At 35.5% G+C, this 20,904-nt stretch overlaps 1 protein-coding gene across 3 annotated transcripts in view; it reads left to right on the forward strand.

The window, feature by feature from the left end:
- pigs (GAS2-like protein pickled eggs) overlaps positions 1 to 20,904 on the forward strand; it is a 374,848-nt gene that overhangs the window by 22,057 nt on the left and 331,887 nt on the right. The window contains exons 1-2 of one of the 3 annotated variants that reach the window (XM_081768418.1): positions 6,179 to 6,360; positions 15,236 to 15,451. In XM_081768418.1, coding sequence (XP_081624544.1) covers positions 6,292 to 6,360; positions 15,236 to 15,451 — 285 coding nt within the window. In that variant the 5' untranslated portion in view covers positions 6,179 to 6,291. Of the gene's footprint in view, positions 1 to 6,178; positions 6,365 to 15,235; positions 15,452 to 20,904 lie in introns of those variants that run through there. The other 2 variants (XM_081768420.1, XM_081768419.1) reach the window with 2 other exon arrangements.

Below are 20,904 nucleotides of genomic sequence, written 5' to 3' on the forward strand. Positions count from 1 at the left end.
TGTCCCCAGTAGAATAAGCACCATCAACTGTGAGTGAGTTTGTCTTCTTTCTAGCTTTCGTGTGTTTGTTGTATGGCCTTCATCTTTCAGGCCTTGAGATCAAGTCTTTTATTTGTAAGTTATTTTAAAGACTTCCCTTTCATTTGTAGTTGCCGGTTTCTGTACTAGCAAATATTCCTTCCTTGTTTACCCTTAGAGAAAAATGCAAAGAAATCTGGTAGATCTGTTAAAGGGGAGGCTCAATAAGTTTGTATATAGTGGGGGTTGTAAAAAAAATGGGGGAAGGATCAAGATCCAGATTCAAGCTCGTAATTTAATGCAGAGTCGACGCTGAAATGCGGATTCTACGATTACAATAACTATGGACCCGAAATTCAGATCTAGAAGAGAGGTATCCGAACTTGAGCTTTCTAAACTGTTAATTACCGATATCAGGTGCGCACCTAAAAATTTTTGTTGAGAGGGATCCAGAATTTGGGAAGGAGGTCCAATACTACAAAAGACTACATCTATATGTAGTATTACACTGGTATTATTCTTCACGATAAGTAGGGCTTAATTATTAAATATTACTACCTATACTCTCACATGTCAGAGAAAATAATAGAACTAGATACTTTGATAAGAAAAGGAACGAAACTTTGGGGGAAAGGGGTCTGGACCCGGTGGACCCCCTGCGTGGGCGCGTCCCTGAGCGATACGTTTTCCCAGTACTCATACTGTAAGTTATTTACGTATTATAAAAGTAATTGTCCTTTTTTTATGTGAGGCAAATAGACTTACTAACTGATTAATATTTCTCTTCATTTCCTTCTTTTTTCTTAGTCCTCCTTGCTGGTCTGGTGGCTAGAATATGCACCTTTGAAATCGCGGTTCCGGCTTAGATTCCCGGTGGCGGTGGGATATCAGAAAAACATTAATTTGACAGACATTCACTTCCATTAATCATGTCACCTTTAGCCTGAAGGACACAATCGTAGAACGTTAAAATAAAAATAAATTGTTATTTCATTTTTCCTATTTTCTTCGTCGTTGTTAGTGATTGATTTTATCTGTGTGTTCTATGTCCCTGAAACAGGTTCTAGCCTACTTACCCTGACGTACCTAGATGAGGCCACACCAAACCAGTTTGGTATGAAGTAGGGTCGGTCAGCAACTTTCCGTTTTAGTTGTAAAACGTATATGCAGACTAAAGGAAATGGTCGAAAAATTAGAGTAAAAACTGTGTGGTTCTGGATTCATTAGTCACACAAAGTCACTTGTACCCGTATATTAATATTCCTCTGGTATAAAACGCTCTGAGTTGCTACAGAGTCAAGCAGCCAAAATCTGCACAGAACGAGTTATTGAAATAAACTTTGACGAATTGTAATTATATGATTTTGGCATATTTAGTATTGTTTACATCGATCAATAGTAACAATGTCAAGAGATGAGTAAAAGTATTGTATTTAGCATGTTGATCTAATGATTAGATTTTGACCTCGGAATTATGTTCGGATCCGTATCTCTGGATATAACAAGATTCAGATCCGGCTATTTCTAGTATATAGGCTCTAATGAAACCCTCATGGAAAGATAAGTATTGTCCTTAGAGACAAATGCCAAGGAAAACAACATTTAAGGCTTATCACAACTTTTTCTTGTTTAAAATAAATACTCGTAAGTCGATAACGACAAAGAATGTGACATTTTTCAAACTAAGTCAGTTAATACACTTAAAAATGCCATTAAACGTTATAAACGTTTCATATGATGTAGAAATGTCCGAGTTTTTGTGTTTTAATTCTTTACAACCTCGAGGTTATGAAAGACGAAAACTATGATTACGTGGACTCCGAACAATGACTGAAGCTTGGAACTGCTGCAAGTGGTGGGCCATAATACAAGATTAACACACACAGTATAGGACACTTCCCACCATTGTATCGCACCACGCTACTGATTCCGGCTATAGAAATTTCTGTCTCAACAGTTATGGTGTAAATTGTGCAGACAGTCTTTTAGCTTGTTAAGAAAGATCTCGAAATGATATCTGGTGCACACTCTGAATTTTTGATGTTCTTAATTAGTCCATAGGTAATTCACTAGAATGAAAGCAGAAAGTGGTGCGGGGCAGAATGAAGTCCATTAAGGTTTTAAGAAACAATATATATATAATGTTCGAGAGTTAATGCATATTGGGTAAGAGTAATTATTATGTCATAGACAGATTGATCAATATTTACGCAACAAAACAATATCTGAAAGATTGTGACCAGTTTTTTTCTTTCTTTTTTTATTTGAAAATAATATGCTAAAACGAGATGTTTACGATAATTACTATAAACATATTCGTAATTGGTATGTTACAAAGATAAATTGAAAGATTTGTTTTTAAATTACTGCAATATTTAGCTTTTACTCTTATTTGGAAGCTCATATATTGGTTATACGTACCGTACTGTATATGCAACTATTTAGGAGTAAGAGCTCGAATATTTGGTTAATTACTTGAATAATTAAATCATGAATTTAATAATTGTTTGTTCATTAAGATAAATAAATAATTAAACACCAATTCGAATTATTGTTTCGTCGGAATCGAAGGCTTTATTAATATAATTTTGGTAGTAGTAATTAGAGTTCCTGTTCTAAATTATCTAGGCTGCTTGAGACTGTAAAAAAATCAATGTTTTGCTCCGGAGGAATAAATATTAATTGATGTAGAGTCGAATATCTGTGGAATTAAGGCATAATTACTCAAATCCCAATTCTCAAACTTATGCAGCGTGATCCCGGGTTTGATTTCCATATTCAGATACAAACGTAGGTCCCACTTTAGTATGTCACGTCGCACATAGCCGCAGTACTGAAAAGGGAAGTTAAAGTCTAACCTTGACTGAAGTTTCTTAAATTCATATTTTTCATATGCTCCCTTTTTTAATTCAAGAAGAAGAACTAACCATCCTACCCCTGCTGTTTGCTTAGTGGTTCCTCCTAACTATACTAAATAGACTAGAATTCGTCTTAGGATTTTTTTTTTTCAAAGAGGAAATATTGATTAATTGTCTCACTGTCTGTTTAACACTTAGGCCAAACTGCTTAAGCTAGAAACTCGAAACTTGGACAGTACACAGGATTTTTGATTGATTTATTTATATTTAATGGGGACACACAGAATTTGTGTTTGATTGAGATTTAATGAGGATGCATAGGATTTGCGATTGATTTGGATTTATTGGGGACACATAGGATTTGTGATTGATTGAGATATAATGGAAACACATACGATTTGTGATTAAGATTTAATGGGAACACATAGAATTTATGACTGATTGAGATTTAATGAGGATACATACGATTTGTAATTGATTGAAATTTATAGGGGACACATAGGATTTATGATTGATTGAGATTTAATGCGGACATAGGATTTGTGATTGATTGAGTTTTAATGGAATACATGGATTTGTAATACAAGGTACCAATAAAGAAGAGTTTTTGAAGTTCGACGTGCAAGAAGGAGAGTGCAATTATTATGACAAAATTTGGTATTTGGACCTAGAGACATGGAATTTTATATTTGCATTAACTTTTCATATTTTAATAATTATATACATGTTTCAGCATTTTCTGATAGTTATCCTAGAAGGGAAGAACAGAGGTGGGAAGAAATAAAAGGTGGGATTGCAATTATTTCAATAAGATATTATATTTCAGAACGAGGTTAGCGTTAGAGATATATTTGGCATTTAGTCTTTTCGATTCAAATTCATACCAAAAGCGGGTTCAAATATTCCTTTCATATATTTTCAATAGGCATATTCTTGTCGTTCGAAGCAAGAGTATTTCAGCACAGCTAGTACTTCATAAGTTTGGAGTTCATCTTTCCTTTTCAGTGCGAAAGATAGTTAGTGTAAAACCCAAACACCAGTACTCTCACTGAGTACCGAACACAAAATTCTTCAACAGCAAATGTGAGAATTCTAATCACTTAGCCATGCAAGAGCTCTTGCAAGGATTTAACAACACGTTACGGTGATTTGTTTTTCTATGAAAGGAAATGATACTTCACAGTTCAACGACATACACTAGAGAGAGAGCTAATGCGGTTGTTAATTACACGTTTCATACAACGTAACTGAAGCTTCTCTAACATTGAGTTTAAAAAGTGGCCATCCATCCATCCTCTCTGGCGACCCCCGCCCAGTGAACCATCCTCAGGCATTGATTAGCCAGCCCAGTTCATCCAAGAGAAGTGAGGACCAACGCCCGCATGCCCAATTAAACCTTTCACCAGCTGTGGATGTAGTGTTCCGTCCCTTGGCTGGTGCAAGGATAGGGCGGGAGTTGGTTTGTGACATTCGGCGTTCGCATGACCCTCATTTCTTGTTTTTGTGAACTGTAAATTAAAAACTGTTGTAATTGCTTCTACAGTCAGCTGTGGAACTAGTAAAACAATTTAAATGATTTCTTTTTTTTTATGCTAAGTTGTTTGGATTTCATAAAATACTGTGATATTTACTTCACAATGTTCTAGGAAACCAAAATATACATTAAACAACAAAATTATCATCAACGTAAGTGTTCTGCCATTATTTGCCATTGAGCTCCCCTCCGCTGATCTCTTAATTCTTACGTAAGGATTCCCCACTTTTAATATAATCCATTAATCATAATCTTCATTTCATTAAATGCCATTTTTATAGGTACTGTAGTTAAAATAAATTATACTGTTATGTATAGAGTTCGACATCCCATACATCTGTTATGAATTAAATAATTACTTAAAATATGAGATATTTAATTTTGATTTCGTAATTTTTAGCGAATCTATAATAGGCCTATTTTCTTTCTTTATTTTTTTTTTCGTCATGTGTGTTACTGACTGGTATAGTTATCAGTGAAAATATACAGCATTATTATAATCAAGCTTGCTGAATCTGCTATCTCGAAAAACTCATTCCACAATAGGCCTATACAGGATTTATTATCAAGTTTTAAATGTACGACACGAAGACTTCAAAATGTATAGTTTATTTCTATCGAAACTGATTTTTAAGTTTCATCTCCATCCCTGCCGAATTATTAAATGAAATCAGTGTTGGTGACACGATAGTACAGGAGCAATAATTAGGGTTGCCACTATTCCAAACCAAAATGTCGAGACGCTTTATGCTTCTTGCCACCTTTCCAGAGCAAAATGTAAAGATACTTCATGCAGCTACTGTATGTAGGGAGGGGAAAATCGTTTCTTTTCCCGTAATAATGTAATGTAAGTTTTTTTTTTTTTTTTATTTAGTGAAGACTAATCATATAGTATATCTGATTGATAAAAGATGTGAGACATTTAAATAATATAGGCACTATGAAATATAATAAAAATATGTAGCCTATGTATAGGCCTATATGTTTCGTACCTAAGTAAATGCAAAGTTTTAAAAAATAGAAACAAGTAACTATTTCAATACTTTAATGTATTTTTTGTTCTAGCAACAGAACCGTTTATTGTTGATATTTCTTTAGCTGGTGCTAGCATTCCCAAGCTGCTGGTACTCATCTAGTTACTTGCTGCTGACTTGAGAAGTCGATCTTCAATCGATTATGAAAAGAGCTTTGATTTTTGTTACCAGTCAGGCATATCGCTACCTTCCTGCCGCTGCTCGCTGCTGTGAGAGTTCTTACTTTGAAGGCTCTATATCATAATGTGAAAACTATTTACAATAATGGTAATAATTACCAACTTCATCAATAAATATGGAAGTCTGGACATTTTAAAGTCTTGAGACAGCCACATCAGAACACGAGGCATTTTCTCCCTAAATCGGGACTAATCCAACAAAATCGCGATGGATACCAAATCTACAATACAGGCGCAAAAATGAATGTAATTTAAACCTAAACTTTTGTTGCAATAAAAATAATTCTAGTAAATAACTAATAATTAGGTACAACATATAAGAAATACGTATCATTGGTAACTTAATAATCAAGCCCGTAGATGTAATTTTTGTTGAACGGTCGACCCATAGAATGTATTTCAAATTCGGGTGACCTGGCAACCCCATTTGTTGCATTAGCACCAAAGATGTCAACACTGATAGAAACTGTAAATAAAAAATTACTAACACACATTTTGACGTTTTGTCTGTTATGTAGCAAAGAAAGTCATTATGTAATAAATATTTTTCGTTTTTCAGAGCTATAATTAACATTGTCGAATTTTAAAAAGTAAATAATAAAGACAGAAAGTGCTTCGTTGTTGTCGTCATGTCCTAGTGTAATATTACATTTTCGGTAGATTTCAAAATGGCTGTAAAATTTATCCAACTTACAGTCCCAAAAGTGGAGGTTTGGCACCACCAAATTTTTACTGAAGTATGTATGTATTTCTTTTTGGAATGGGCAGTAACGTAGTAGAATAGTAGCTATGCTATGTTAGCATATCCTGCTGGATTTTTCTGCTATCAGCCATCAACAGAAATCCAGCAGTACCTACAAAAATCTAGCAAAAATTATCACTGAAACCAGTAAGCGAGTTTTATTTTAAAATTAGTACTGTCTTTCAGTTTCGTAGCTGTTCAACTTGAGTTTGTCTGATATTTTAAGGTGAGTTTGTGTATAGTAACCTAGCTCTGTCTGTGCAAAGGTGCATTGAATCGCAGTTCATGAAAGAACTGTTTTTTCTGTTGTGTATTACGTTCAGGTCAAATTTAGACACACCACTCGAAACACCTGTTGAAACTTCGTATTACCCAATAAGATAAATTTAATTTAGGGTTTGGAAGTCGGTGTCGTAATTTGTACTTCTAACAGTGGTCTTTGCTAACGACAAACTAATAAAGCCCTCCTAACCTAACTTACTTGTCTAGGCCTTACATGAGATGTCAAGTAGTCCCTCATGATGAACGAATTGAAATAAGGCAAATCTAAGATGGCGGGCCCGGATTAGAGCCACATGAATCTGTTCTGAACATTATAGGCCTTATGCAGAGTCGTATTGACAGATGATTAGTGTCATACTAAAGAGTTGTACTAACATTTTTCCTGCAGTAGTCAGGCCTTTAATATGATGCTAATCATACGTCAAAACGACTCTGTTTTAGGCCTTGTATTGCTATTTCTTTGTTTTTATTTTAATATACCTTACTTAGAATTATTTCTATTTCATTTCCGTCGTTCACTCTTGACTGTTGGTCACAAATATTTCGTATTTTCATGCGTTCTTTGCTCTTCACTAGACACGTATTTATTCTTATTACATTTCTGCGCAAAATTAGTACCTTTTAACTGTTAAGTGTTGCAAACTATGCACTTTTCAGAAATAACGAAAACAATGAATCCTTACCTTCTTGTTTCCAGCCAGCACTATAAACATTACTCTACTACAGTATTATGTAAATAAAATGTTAGATGGGGATTTGGGGCGGGCCCCCTATCAAATACATATCCCTGGGGCATCAAAAATTACAAAACACATATGAAAGTACTTCTTTCCTGTACTAGATTGCCACGCAAGGGGACACTTATATTTAGTCATTACTCAAGCAGACGGTTTTACCAAATTTTGACACTTTTTTTTTTTTTTACATTTTTAGGTTAGGTTAAAGCTTTTTATTTCTTTTAGCAGAGTATGTGCGAACGGTAGCGAGGGGGCGTCCGTAGTAATCATGCGCGTCAGCGACGGGGGTATACGCATAAACAATGATAGTGGAAGAACAAACACATAGAATACTTTCACTATCACTCAAAATTCATTTCAATATGTCGTGCAATGGCAGTAATTACTTATATTCACCCTCGTAGTCCTTCACGAAGAATGTTTCATATCGTATTTTACCTACAAATTTTCTATTTGGTAGAACCGTCTGCTCAAGTGAACCTTATATTTATTATATATGAACTTCTCTTACTGTGAAATGCAATCTTAATGCCTTAGAGTGTTTCTTAAGGGAGGAATTGCATTAATGGGTGCAGATTGACTGTAGGAGGACTGAGTAAAACTAGAGCGTCTGGTCATATGGCATAAAAACTACAGTGCATGAAACACCAATTAAAATATAAATCTTTTAGTTAGCAAATACATATATGTTTTTATTAGTCGCTCTTTGTTACTGAATATTGACTTATTATTTAATTACTTATGATTTTTTCAGCAAAAAACAAGTGCATATAACTATACTGTAAATTTTTACGGAGTTCCCGCTTTGTAGCGTAAATTTTCATAGAGTATCTCGGTTTCTTAGTCTGAAAACTTGGGGGTCATCTCATATATCCAGAAGTAATCACTGATGTATAACATACCAAGTTCATGAAAGAACTCCTGGAGTTTACCGCATTCCATGTGAATGTGGTAAGTCATATATTGGACGAACCATTGAAGCCAGATGCAAAGAACACAACAGTTACATCAGACTAAACCAACCAGAAAAATCCGGACTGGCTGAACATAGCATCAAACAGCAACATAAGATTTTGTTCCGAAATAATAGCAAAATAAACCGAGCGAAGTAGCTCAAGTGGTAGAGCGTTGGTGGTTCGTGGGTTCGAATCCCGCTGCCGACCATCCTGACTGAGGTTTCCAGGGTTTCCCTCAGTCTTACCAGGCAAATGCCGGGATGGTACCTACTAAACAGGCCCTGGCCGATACCTTCCCAAATCCTTTCCATTGTTGTTGTTGTTGTTGTTGTTGTTGGATATCCAGTGTAAAATGGCTTCTGAGCTGTATCTGGTGATTGTTAAATAAATAAATAAATAAAAATGCCGAAATAATAGCACTCGGCTTCAGATACCGAAATAATAGCAAAATGCTCAAGAGTTTGGGACAGGAGGATAAAAGAAGCCGTTGCAATCACACAAGAAAAAAACGAACCTTAACAGAGACACAGGATTCCAACTCAGTAAAACATGGACACCAATCATATCTCGCTATTTCAAGCACCAATCAGAAGCCGCCATTTCAACCCCCAATCCGAAGAGTCCAGTCATACATACATGAGTATATATATTCCATACACTCCATTGCACCATCATATTCGCCTGAAGATGAGGACGATGTCAGCCCTCGAAACGTCGCAAGATATAACAGTATTCACTTGGCTGCTAACCCGAGAAGACCTGTTCACAATACGTCGCCAGGAAAGCTTCAATAGATACTATACCAAGTGTAGTTAGTTTAAAAGAAGTTAGATGGCTATAAGAATTACGATTTCCTGTTTAGAATATACATCATCATCATCATAGGTATTCTGCCTTTATTGACAGGTCACTTGCCGCAGCTGAGAAGCTTCCATGTTCCACGGTCCTCCGCTAACTTCTTCGTCTTCGCGTATGATCTTTCTGTTTTTATATCATCCATTAATTGTAGTCTCCTTCGCCCCCTCCCTCTTTTTCTCGTCACCATACCCTCTAGGACGTCCCTCATGATACAATCTCTTCTTAGGCAATGTCCTAACCAGTTTCTCTTCCTCTTCCTAATAATATCTAAAAGTGTTCTTTTCTCACCCACCATTTCTAACACTCTCTCATTCGTTTTCCGCTCGACGCAACTAATTCTTTCCATTCTTCTCCACACCCATTAGAATATACAGCTACCTGTATTATGGTGCGGGTGAACGCACCAACTAAAGACTCATCTATGATTCAAACTGTCACTGAAAAAAAAAAAAGCTTTTAAACTAAACAGCGTGACAAACATCTTGGCATTTGAAGGCGGCGCTCCAAGTTCCCTTTAAAAGCTGCTAGCAAATGAGAAGCCAGTGGTATTGCTACGTTTATTTTGCACACATCCACGTCTATTCCCTGCCACCTGATCGCGCTGTAGTTTGCTTAGCCACTCGGACTCGGCAACATTGCGTCAGAGCTTGCGTTTTATTCGTTTAGCTGAAATGCCAAGATGTTTGTCACAGGCTTTTTTTTAAAAATTATTATTATTTATAGTTATTTGTCACCGAAATGCATAACTTAAAAAACATATAGCACTATGAGGCATTTATAAAATGTATAATCTAATAACAACGTTGATTAAAAATACAAAAAACAGGAAATGAGTTAATTACGCACATACGTTCATATTACCCTGATACAGAGATTTCCCTTCAAAAATAACCATTTGAAGTAGTATATAGACTACTTTATAATCATTATGGGACAGACTCATAAATTTATTTTAACATTTTTAGAAATAATTATTTCCTTCTCACGATCCAATTTTATAGAGAAATCCGCATTGTTGTCTCCTGACATTGTGATATGCCTGAATGATAAACAGGTCTTCTTTATTCTGCTAAACAATTTGCATTACAAATGCTTGTTTTTATTATTGATTAGCACAAAAGAGGAAGTGTTCATAACAGTTAAGTAATGAAAGTATGCAGGAATAAACTTACTGTGACATTGTCAGAATATTTCAAGGTTGTTAGTATTAACACTTTCTAGTGAGAAAATGGTGCTTTCTTTTCTTAATAACCCTCTCTAGATTCATTGAATTAACTTTACATTGTGTCCTGTAGGTCGTCAGGTTAAATGTTTGCATGTAACTGGGACGAAAGTACTTTCCCCATATGTAGTTATTTTTTTAATTTCCTAGTAGTACAGTACAAACATTTCTGGTGACAATATTGCATTGATGAAAAAAAATCTTTCATTTTATTATAATCTTAACAAAGATATCTCTGATTCTGTGCAGTTATACTGCAATTTGTATTTTAGAGGTCAACCCCATAGTTAATTTAATTAAAACTTGTGATTTTTTTTTAAAAAAAAAGGACGTAATTTCTATGTACATAAAGTTGAAAATGTTACTTTCACATTTTTATAGACTTTCAACAATATTGTCTACATTTTAAACAAACATACATTATATAAATTTTTCAAATAGTGAAATTTTGAACATGTATACTCTAACCTTTCTCTTAAAAAAGCCAGTCTCATTAAACATGAGATATTGTTGTTTCTAAGATAAAAGTGAATTAATAGCGGAAAACTCCGCTATTACTTCGTACATTTGCCTTTTTAATGTGTACTGTCCTTGGCTTTCACGTAGTGCTATATTATAATACTGGATTGTTTTGATAATTTAGTTGTATTTTTTCCGTACTTTAGAAACACCTCAAATGTATCGTATTCCATGACGGGAATTCTTATTTTTTTGATTCATAGATTTCAGATACACGGAAACTTCCCAGTAGTCTTCTTTATAATAGGTTTGGATAAATTTCTGCGGATAGATCACGTGTTACCTTGAAATTGATAAAAGATGGACTGATTCTCCTTTATTATACCCCCTTGAACATGTATTTAATAACAGAAATAAAATTAATATATTTTGCTCAAATATTTATATTCTTTTTCGAGAATACCGGTACTACATAAAATTATTTAAATACCTTGTGAATGTGTGTTGATAACTTTTTAAGGCTCATGTAAGGTTGACTAACCTGAAGTAGCGGCTATATTGCTGGTGTACCGCATCTGTCTTATATAATCAAACATCAAACCAAAACAGTATCTACCTTGATGTCCTTCGAAGTTAGTTATTCGAGTCTGACAATATTGTGAGATACGTATCATAACTATAGCAAAAGACATGATATCCCATCCTCTCCTACCAATGGTATGGCGCTCTTCAAATATCTGTACCAGCGCCCATTTTCATGCAATCCACTCCTGGAAATTGAACTGGTATAGGATACGTTAAAATGCTAATGGCCAAATAAAATACACGCTAAAATGGTATTGAGTTTTGTATCCTATGGTTATACCTTTAGCCTAAAAGGACGATAATGAATTATGATAATGGTGTGACTAGTGAAAGATCAATACTAATCATCCGTGCATTATGCATGATTCGAAGATCGATATAGGGCAACAAGCCTTGTAATCGCCATCTGTAGAGCTTTAGATCGTAACGTGCCAATGGTTCATCTACACCATAGGAAGTAGAGAACGTGCCGTCCTCAGTGCCCCTGAGCCGCAGTCAGAGTCGCCTGGATATCATTCGAACCGCCCTGACAGAACCGCCATTGTAATCAGAGCAACCATGTCTCTTCATGAGCGAGTTCTTAAAAAATTCCGTCATTTTAACGAAAAAAAAAAATTATTGGACGTAACAAAAGTAATATTTCTGGTCAATACTATAGAACAACTAAATGCGTCATTCATTATCCAATTATTAGATCTTGGAAAAAATAGAAAGGCTAAGGCACTATATTTGTCGTGGTGACTGACCTTCTGGAAAAAATACCAGGTAGGTTCTTGCATCTCGAAATAATAAGTGAAGACCATTGAAGCGCTTTTGTTCCAGATACAGTAAGATATCAAGTGCACATAGTGTCTTTGTTGTCAGTTCTACGGCCAGTCTCCAGTGCTTTGCTGTGTAGAGGATTGTGTTGCTGAGAACCTAGTATGCACCTAAAGTAACATCAAGATTTCGAAGGAATATTTATTTCTCATCGAGTTTGAGCTATGTGCGAGACCGGTAAAGAACCATTCTGTTATGAAGGAAAGACAATGCTATACTGTGTTCTGTGTAATTTTGTAATTTTTGATAGCAAACTGTGATGTAATAACACTTATTTAAAAAAAAATATAAATGAAATGAAATGAAATCTTTGAGTTTTACGTCCCACGGTTATGCCGATTAGGCTAAAGGAGACGGTGATGATGAGAGATGAGTGAGATGGTGGAATGAAGAAAGTGGGAGGAAACGGGAGAACCCCGAGAAAACCCACGAGCACGTTGTTTGTCCACCACAAAGTTCACTTGGCGGGGGCTGGGATCGAACCCGGGACCCCAAGCACCAGAGGTGAACGCTCTACCACTGAGCCACCGCGCCCCTAAAATAATAATAATAATAATAATAATAATAATAATAATAATAATAATAATAATAATAATAATAATAATAATAATAATAATAATAATAATAATAATAATAATATAATAATACGTGGGAATATTATAAGTGTAATATAATTTTATTCAGTGCTTCATAATGAATTTGTTTCCTGAAAAGTGCTTCGTCATATATTTCTCTCCGCAAAGCGCTGCCAGATGACTTACTCCTTGAAAATTTTTTGTGGTGAATATTTCCACTGGAAAGTGTTCCATGATGAATTTCTCTATTGAAAATTATCTGTAGCGAATTTCTTTTCTGAAAATTTCTTCCGGATGAATATTTTCTCCGAACACTGCATGCACCATGTAGATTTGTCTCCTGAAAGGTACTTGGGAAGACTTCAGCTCTGAATTATTCTTCTGAAAAGTAATTTGCGACGCATTTCTCTCTTGAAAAGTACTTCGTGAGGAATTTATCTCCTTTCAAGTTCTCCATGTCGAATTTGTCAAATGAAAAGTGTTCCTTGATGTACTTGTTATGAAAATATTCCGTTGTGAATTTCATCGGTAAAGAGGTTCTTCGTGAGGATTTTCTCCCCTGATAAACACTTCATAACGAATTTGTTCCCTGAAAAGTTCTACGTAACAATTTCTTGTAAACAATTCTCCGTACGACTGAATTGAATGAACTGAAATTTTAAACGTTGAAATTTACAAACTAACCATATCCAACTACGCTCTTCTGGTTTATCTTTGTATTGATGTCAATATTTAAACATTACCTTATTTAAATGTCTGTTGGAGGAGTCTGTTCCATTTTTTCTTTAATAGAAATAGTGATCAGAACTTTAAAAAAAAATATTTGAGATTTTTACGAGATATTTATATAGCTGCATATTGTAGTATAAATTACACACTGTATTAAGTGACGAAGTGTGAATCACATAATTTTCAGATTACTTCATACAATAAAATGAAGTATACACTGGAGTCTAAAGGGAGCAGATGATAAATCCTGGTAGAAGATTGATGAAATGAAAGAAGTGGAAAGAAACGGGAAGACCACGGGAAAACTCATGAACATTGTCAACTGTAGATGCACTAGGCCTGGAATTGAACCAGGAATCTTTCGCACCAGTAGTGAACTATTTTTCGTTCTTTTTCCGTTACTTTTGTTTTTTTGCTATTCGGTCAACATTTCTTTGTCCCAGAGGGAAATGCTGTCCACACGTTCGGTGCACAGGCGTGCGCAGACCCTTGAATTAGGGGGGGCAGTCAATAGCAGTACTCATGAAGATATGCAACCACCTTGTAATCATTACAATTCAATTTTTATTTTCATTTGCCTGGAGGATGTTAAAGTATCTGGGAAGGTAACGGACCCAGGAGCCTACAGATATTGTGTTAAGTGTGTGTGATAATATACTGCTGGGAGGAAACAAACAGAAAAAAAGACTGAAATATAATTAAATCGGGAAATTTTGGTCGAGTATTGCAAAGTTCAAAGTGTTACTTTATAGAGCGATGATTACAGACGTCTTTCAGGGTCCGTTTTTGTGAAATATAATCCTTATTAGCTGAGAAAATTATTTTAAAACTAAAAAAACGCAATGCCAAAACATTAGGTGGGGCGAGCGCCCCCACTTGCCCCTACGTGCGCACGCCTATGGTTCGGTGTCATTCTCACCTTCATTCTTCAAACGTTCAACCGTGTTTCATTGTCAGCCATTACAATAATTATCCTTTTTCGGAATTAACTCGAACCTCGGATTTTTAAAGGATGCGCATACTATATTTGAATTTGGCTCCTACGAAACTTGCCATCCAACCGCCGTTGTTTCGTCTTGCAGGATGACCGCCGATCAAATCAAGCGATGGTACAATTTCATCACAGCCCTTGTTGGAAATAACTTTTTTTCGAAACTGTCTGTTTGAAGACGAATGGACCAGTAATTTGCACAATGTTAAACAACAACACTTCGTCAATTTTGGAGAGTTTTTGCAACTTATCGTCAGAAAACAGTGTGAGTTCTTGTTTGACCAATACTTCTAAAATTCTGTTTGTTCGGCTCCCAGTGAAGATACGTAGGTAAAATTTGATTCGTTGAGAAACAATTTTGTCTGGAGATGATGATGAATTCTTTGAATTTGGTGCAAAAGATATTCGCACAGTTTAATGCCACCATTTATTCCAGTCTAACCTGGAGCTGTAGCAGTATTTTTGATGTAAAAGAAAAGTAATTCTAAATTGGTCCGTTCTTTTCGTGCAGTCATTTCAACGTTCTAATCATTGATAAATTATGCAAAATCGTTTTTTAAACACACATTATTTTTTTGTTTTTATTGTATGTATAATTGCATGATATATTTGTTTTGAGATATATATTAACTTACAGTATTTTATTTTTTTGAATAGGGAATGGCGCAGCTTGAGCAAATTCCAAGCCAAAATGGCTGCCAGAGCGTTATGCTTCTGGAGCCGCGCTCCTTCCGCCCTTTTAAATCCAGCGAAGAGTATTTGTATGCCATGAAAGAAGATCTGGCAGAGTGGCTTAACATGCTGTATCCAGATCTCGGAATCAACGTTGATAACTTCATGGATAAACTGGAGACGGGCGTCGCTCTCTGTCAGGTAAGTAATGCTATATTTTTACGTTAAACCTTATTTTGTTTGTTTGTCTTTTTGAAAACAAAGAGATTGGGGAACAAGTAAAGCCGTGATCAACTGTGCTAAAAAAACGTTTGACAAATAGTCATGTTTCCTGGACTGAGAGATTGCAAGAATGTTATTTCTTGCTTTGTAGATACGGAATTAGTGTATCTCCATGTCGCTGTTATTTCAGGAGGTACAGTCTGTTGCTAGCGTTTCTCAGTTCATGTTATGTTGACTCTTTCTGAGTCACGCGCTACGTTTATCGGTTCGCTGAATAGTAAAATTACAATTTATTACTGGCAATAAATGTGGTAGGGAAACATTAAATTCGGCCCATCACAACACAAGGAAATACAATTAACATGAACGAGATAATTAATAATAGTAACGATCAACTCACTTAAAAAAAAAAAAAATATATCAGATGTACTTAATATTTTAATAGAATTTCGGCATAACCGTGGGACGTAAAACTCTAAGGTTTCATTTCATTTTTTTTAACTGATAATATGATAGAGCCAGTTGTTAAATACTAATCTTAAAACCGGTTGCTAAATGGTTTCAATGACATCAATGGATATAGGTAATTACAGCACGTTTTCAAAGATTCTTTGTAAGTTTATGCATATCTTAAGGTATGTTCTTGGATCTTTAAGGCAAAACCAGTTAGCGCAAAACAGAAAATAATTAGGTATTGCATACATAATTTTTAAAAGAATGCAGTCATTGCAATTAAGAATTTTTTAAGATAAATATCAGAAATTTGAAACTTGAGCCTACAGTGTTTACAAAATGTTATTTAATAAAGTAATAACTGTTTCTAGATTATTTCTTTTACGTTTGTTTGTTGGTGTTTGAGTTTAACGGCCCGTTCAGCAGCGAGGTTATATGAGACGTGGACCTACTGATTAACGTGGAATCCGAACCCGGGTCTCCTACGCCATAGGCACGTACGCTAACCGCTTAGCCACAATGGAGTTTTTTTTTTTTCCGTATAACCCGAGATATGAGTGCGTATTTCATGACGTCTTAAACGTCGAGCACTTACAAATTTGTGTACTGCATGAGAAGTCTTAAGAATAAATAAATAAATTTAAGTAACCTTATTTTAATGTTCATCTTACTCTTCATTATTATAGGATTATTACAAACTAAAAATTTTAAAAAAATGATTGAGATAAGAATAGTGGCGCCGATTTCTGTGTCAGATATCGCCTACAAGAAATTAATAACAGTTTTAATACAAATAGAGTCTTGGGGGATCTGGACCCCTTGTTGCTCATGATTGCTATATTCACATCAATGCGCCGATTTATCTAAATTTTTGGAGAGGTGTTTTGGTATGAATGTTTCGTTGTCAGATATCCAAGCAAATTTTAAGGGTGTGTGTGTTCAGGAGGATAGTCGAGAGTGAGGCCCTTCAGTGTGCCATGTTTCACTTGCTCCATGTTGCTAAAAACAGGAATTTAGAGTGACACTCCGCGTGCTGAATCCTGAGCTAGAAACACGTAGGCACTAACATTGTTTTTTCAATAACATTTTTTTTTTTGTATTTCGTTTTTGTGTTTATTCAGTAACTATCTGAATTACCCGTTCTTCGTGCGGGAAGCATAAGGTTTATGTAATATATCATATTTGAAGGTGAAGAAATTACTGAAGTAAATAAAGAAGGAAGAGCAATATCTTCGGCATTGCTCCGTCAATATCAGCAAAATAAATAAATAATAACCCCTTTGGCGTTGCCCTTGACATTTCCAGAAAAAAACTGCCACGTCCCTTCTTGCCTAAATTTAGGCCTCAAATGGTATCAAGCCTTTCACCAATCAGCTTTAACAACCCCGAAGACGATGGATTCGACTCTAATATGGGTCATTGTGGACATGCTGTTTTTGACATACACACCCAACCCCCATGACGATGGGGCTAAAGTTGGATTTGAACAGCGTCGAGTGTTACTATTCATCTCAGCAACTCCGAAAACTATTCATTTAACACTAATATATGTCATTTTGGACTTATTTTCCACACCCTCCCAATCCCTATGATGATAGGGGCTAAAGTTGAGTTGAGTTGAGTTGATTTTAGTTTAGCGTCCCTTTCAGCAGCGAGGCTATATGAGACGTGGACCTACTGATTAACGTGAAATCCGAACCACATGAGCTCGGGACTAATGTTGAAACTTCAGCGGAGTCGGGAGTGTCGAGAGTATTACTACAGTATTAATCTCAACGATCCGAAAAGGATGGATTCAACACTAATATCAGTCATTTTCACATGTTACCCCCTTTCCTTCTCACAAGGGGGTATCTTAGCCCCACAGTATTTTTTCCAGATTGCAAGTCATACACGTGTCTACTTGTTTTAAGAAGTGGGCTTATTTACCGAGTTTCATCTTCGTAACATGAAACTTTCGTGAGATATTTTATTTTGATACAAATTTTTAAACCACCTCTTCCCAGTCTTCGTAGGTTTCTGTAAGAAAATTTCCCCCCAAATTTTCCCTTTTCTTTTCAAATTTTCCCTAGTTAGTTGTATGTCCAATTTCTACGACAGAAGTTGAGATTAGCTATATTAAATGAAGTGCCACCCACATTTGTTTTATTAATTTGCTTTTTGCTTTTATTTTAGTGTATCGTTTTTTATATTTTCTCTTTTTATACTTTTATACTTTTACACTTTTCACTTATTACTTTATATTGCACGCAAATACATCCAATCAACAACGGGTGCAAATTACGCTAGTTTGAACAAACATGCAAACACACACGCACACATACATACTTAAACTATTACTACTGTATCTATTGGTTTATTTATGAAAAACAAGGAAAATTTCAAGCATTTATATTGGTCGGTCAGTCAGCGAGAGAATTTCCCTGGATTTTCAACAGTTTATCGAAAACTTCCCTTTTTCCTCTTTTTGCTAAATTTACCTCCGGAATTTCTGTAGATTAGATTAGGGAAATTTCCTAGTCTAGGGAAATTCTCTAGACTAGATTAGGGAAATTTCCCTGAAACTACGAACACTACCTCTTCCCCTTTGAATCCCCCTTCTCCCCCTTAGTATACGCACCAAAAAAGTAGTTATACCATACGGTCTTTTCCAAACTATGGTCTCTTCGATAAAATCACTTTGATGAAGTAGGCCAAGTCAACGGTGTGGATTCGTATACCTAACAAACATACATTCATTTTTATACATAAATAAGATATTTTAAATAAATCTTCCTTAACAGCTGTAAACTCGCACTACTTAAGGGAATCTGTAACGTGTGCAGTGTATTAATTGCAATAATTCCTGTTATAATTGTCTGCAGTAAAAGTTAGTAAACCGGTGGAGAAATGTAGCAAATAGCGGTCTTTTTATCATAAATATTCAAATTAAGGTAAAGTGAATGAATAAACAAGTAAATAAAAATAACGGATAGCATAGTGAAAAGTGACACCTATATTTGCTAAGTCCATTAAATGTATTTGGCTGACAAAGCGATTGTCAATTTGTTCGTTGGGCATGACCGGAACTTCACGCTTTAGACATTTCCTTGAACCGAACGTGTCAAGTGAATCCATGCGTTTGTGTATGCGATGAAGAGAGTGAATGATGAATATAAATGAATCTTACTGTCGTATTAGCATTCACCTGATACTAACATTTAATGAAAGAGGTTGAAGCTACATTAGGCAGCGTTTTAAGTACAAATATGTATACAACCGGTTGTTGCCTTACCTATCTTACCACGTCAAGCAGTAATGCAGAACCTTTGACATACACACGTGGGCTTCTAAGCACTTCCTCTCATGTTGCTTGGACAAATGAATGAAGATATAGGGAAAAATATTATGTTTCCTGCATTTACTTAATCATTACTTCTGCTATTACTACTAGTAGTGCCTCTACTGGAATAGAAGGAAGTGGAAAAGTTGCCTTCTTTACATTTTTGTCGCTATCTCAATTTATCATCATTATAGGTATTTTGTCATGCACCATCGTTATCTGCTAACCTCTTCATCTTGACATAGAAATTTTCTGTTTAACACATTCATCAATTGTAGTATATTTTGTACCTCCCTCTTTTTTCTTCCACCTTACTCTGTCATCACGTAGAGCTCCTTTGTGGCTAAGCGGTTAGCGTACGCGCCTTTGGCGCCCGGGTTCGATTTCCGGCGGGAGCTCATGTGGTTCGGATTCCACGTTAATAAGTAGGTCCACGTCTCATATAGCCTCGCTGCTGAACGGGACGTTAAACTCAAAATCAACTCAACTCTGTCATCATGTCTCTGATGATCAGTTCCTTCGGAATCAACGTTTCATCCAGTCAGGGCCGGATTTAGGAGGGGCATGTGTACCCCCGTTCGTTGTAAATATACACCATGCAAAATGAAGACTCTAGAAATGAAAATAGCTACACTTTCATAAGGATTCTGTACGATACAAATATCCATCATATTCCAGGTGTCTATGATTAAAGAAATTCCTGATCTAAAGCAGCAAGCTAACTATATACTGGAAATGATATCGATACAAATCGACCGTAGCTTTGTTCGTAAAGCGTTGGCTTTGCATTCGGAAAGTCCTGGGTTCGATTCGCGAGACCACATAATGAGCATTTCCAGGGCAATTCCTCATTCACACAGATGCCTGAATGCATTTAGTAAAAATCAAATGCGTCAGAAAGTTCTGGATCTGATCGTACAATCAGTGTCTTTTCCTCTTTTCGATTATATCTATTTTTTTAAAAAAATGTTCTTTTTCCTCCTACTGTTTCTAACATTTTCTCATTCGTTTTTCGTTCAACTCAACATTTTTTTTTTTTTTTGTTTCAATTTGTCTCCACACACATATTTCGAAAGCTTCTAGTCTTTTTACTCGTACAGTAAAATGCTTCACATAAATCATTTCACATTGCTGACTGAAAATTAACTCAGTGGTTTACATAGATCCTGAAGGTTTATCATCACAAAATCATAAGCTCACAACTGAAACTTGCCTAAGTCAATCTAGTCGATTGTTTTTTATGATCTCCTAAGATCTTGCTTTATATAATTCTTCTACCTTTTTCTTACTGGGCCTAAAATTATATTTCTCGCAGGCTTCCCACCTACAATTCCAAACACTGGACCCCTGCTTTCCAGATGAGCGTGTTCCACCCATTTTAGACGTATCGATTTTTTTTATACATATTCCATTATCTTAGCTATTGTAAATTTACACATTGTGTAATTTCCTTTATGTTGGACAACATATTGTAAAATAGGCATATTAAGAAAAAATAAGAATTTTAGGAATGATTAAAAAAATGTATCAAAAGATTGCGATCCTCACCAATAATTAGTCTTTTGATCAGGGGCCACAACACTTTTTGAACGGCCCCTAAATCGAGTTTTCGTATTTTTTTACGGAATAAATACATCATACAGAGTTAAGTTATAGT

Source organism: Thermobia domestica, chromosome 8 (genome assembly GCF_964235325.1).
Source record: "Thermobia domestica chromosome 8, izTheDome1.hap1.1, whole genome shotgun sequence".
Lineage (NCBI taxonomy): Eukaryota > Metazoa > Arthropoda > Insecta > Zygentoma > Lepismatidae > Thermobia > Thermobia domestica.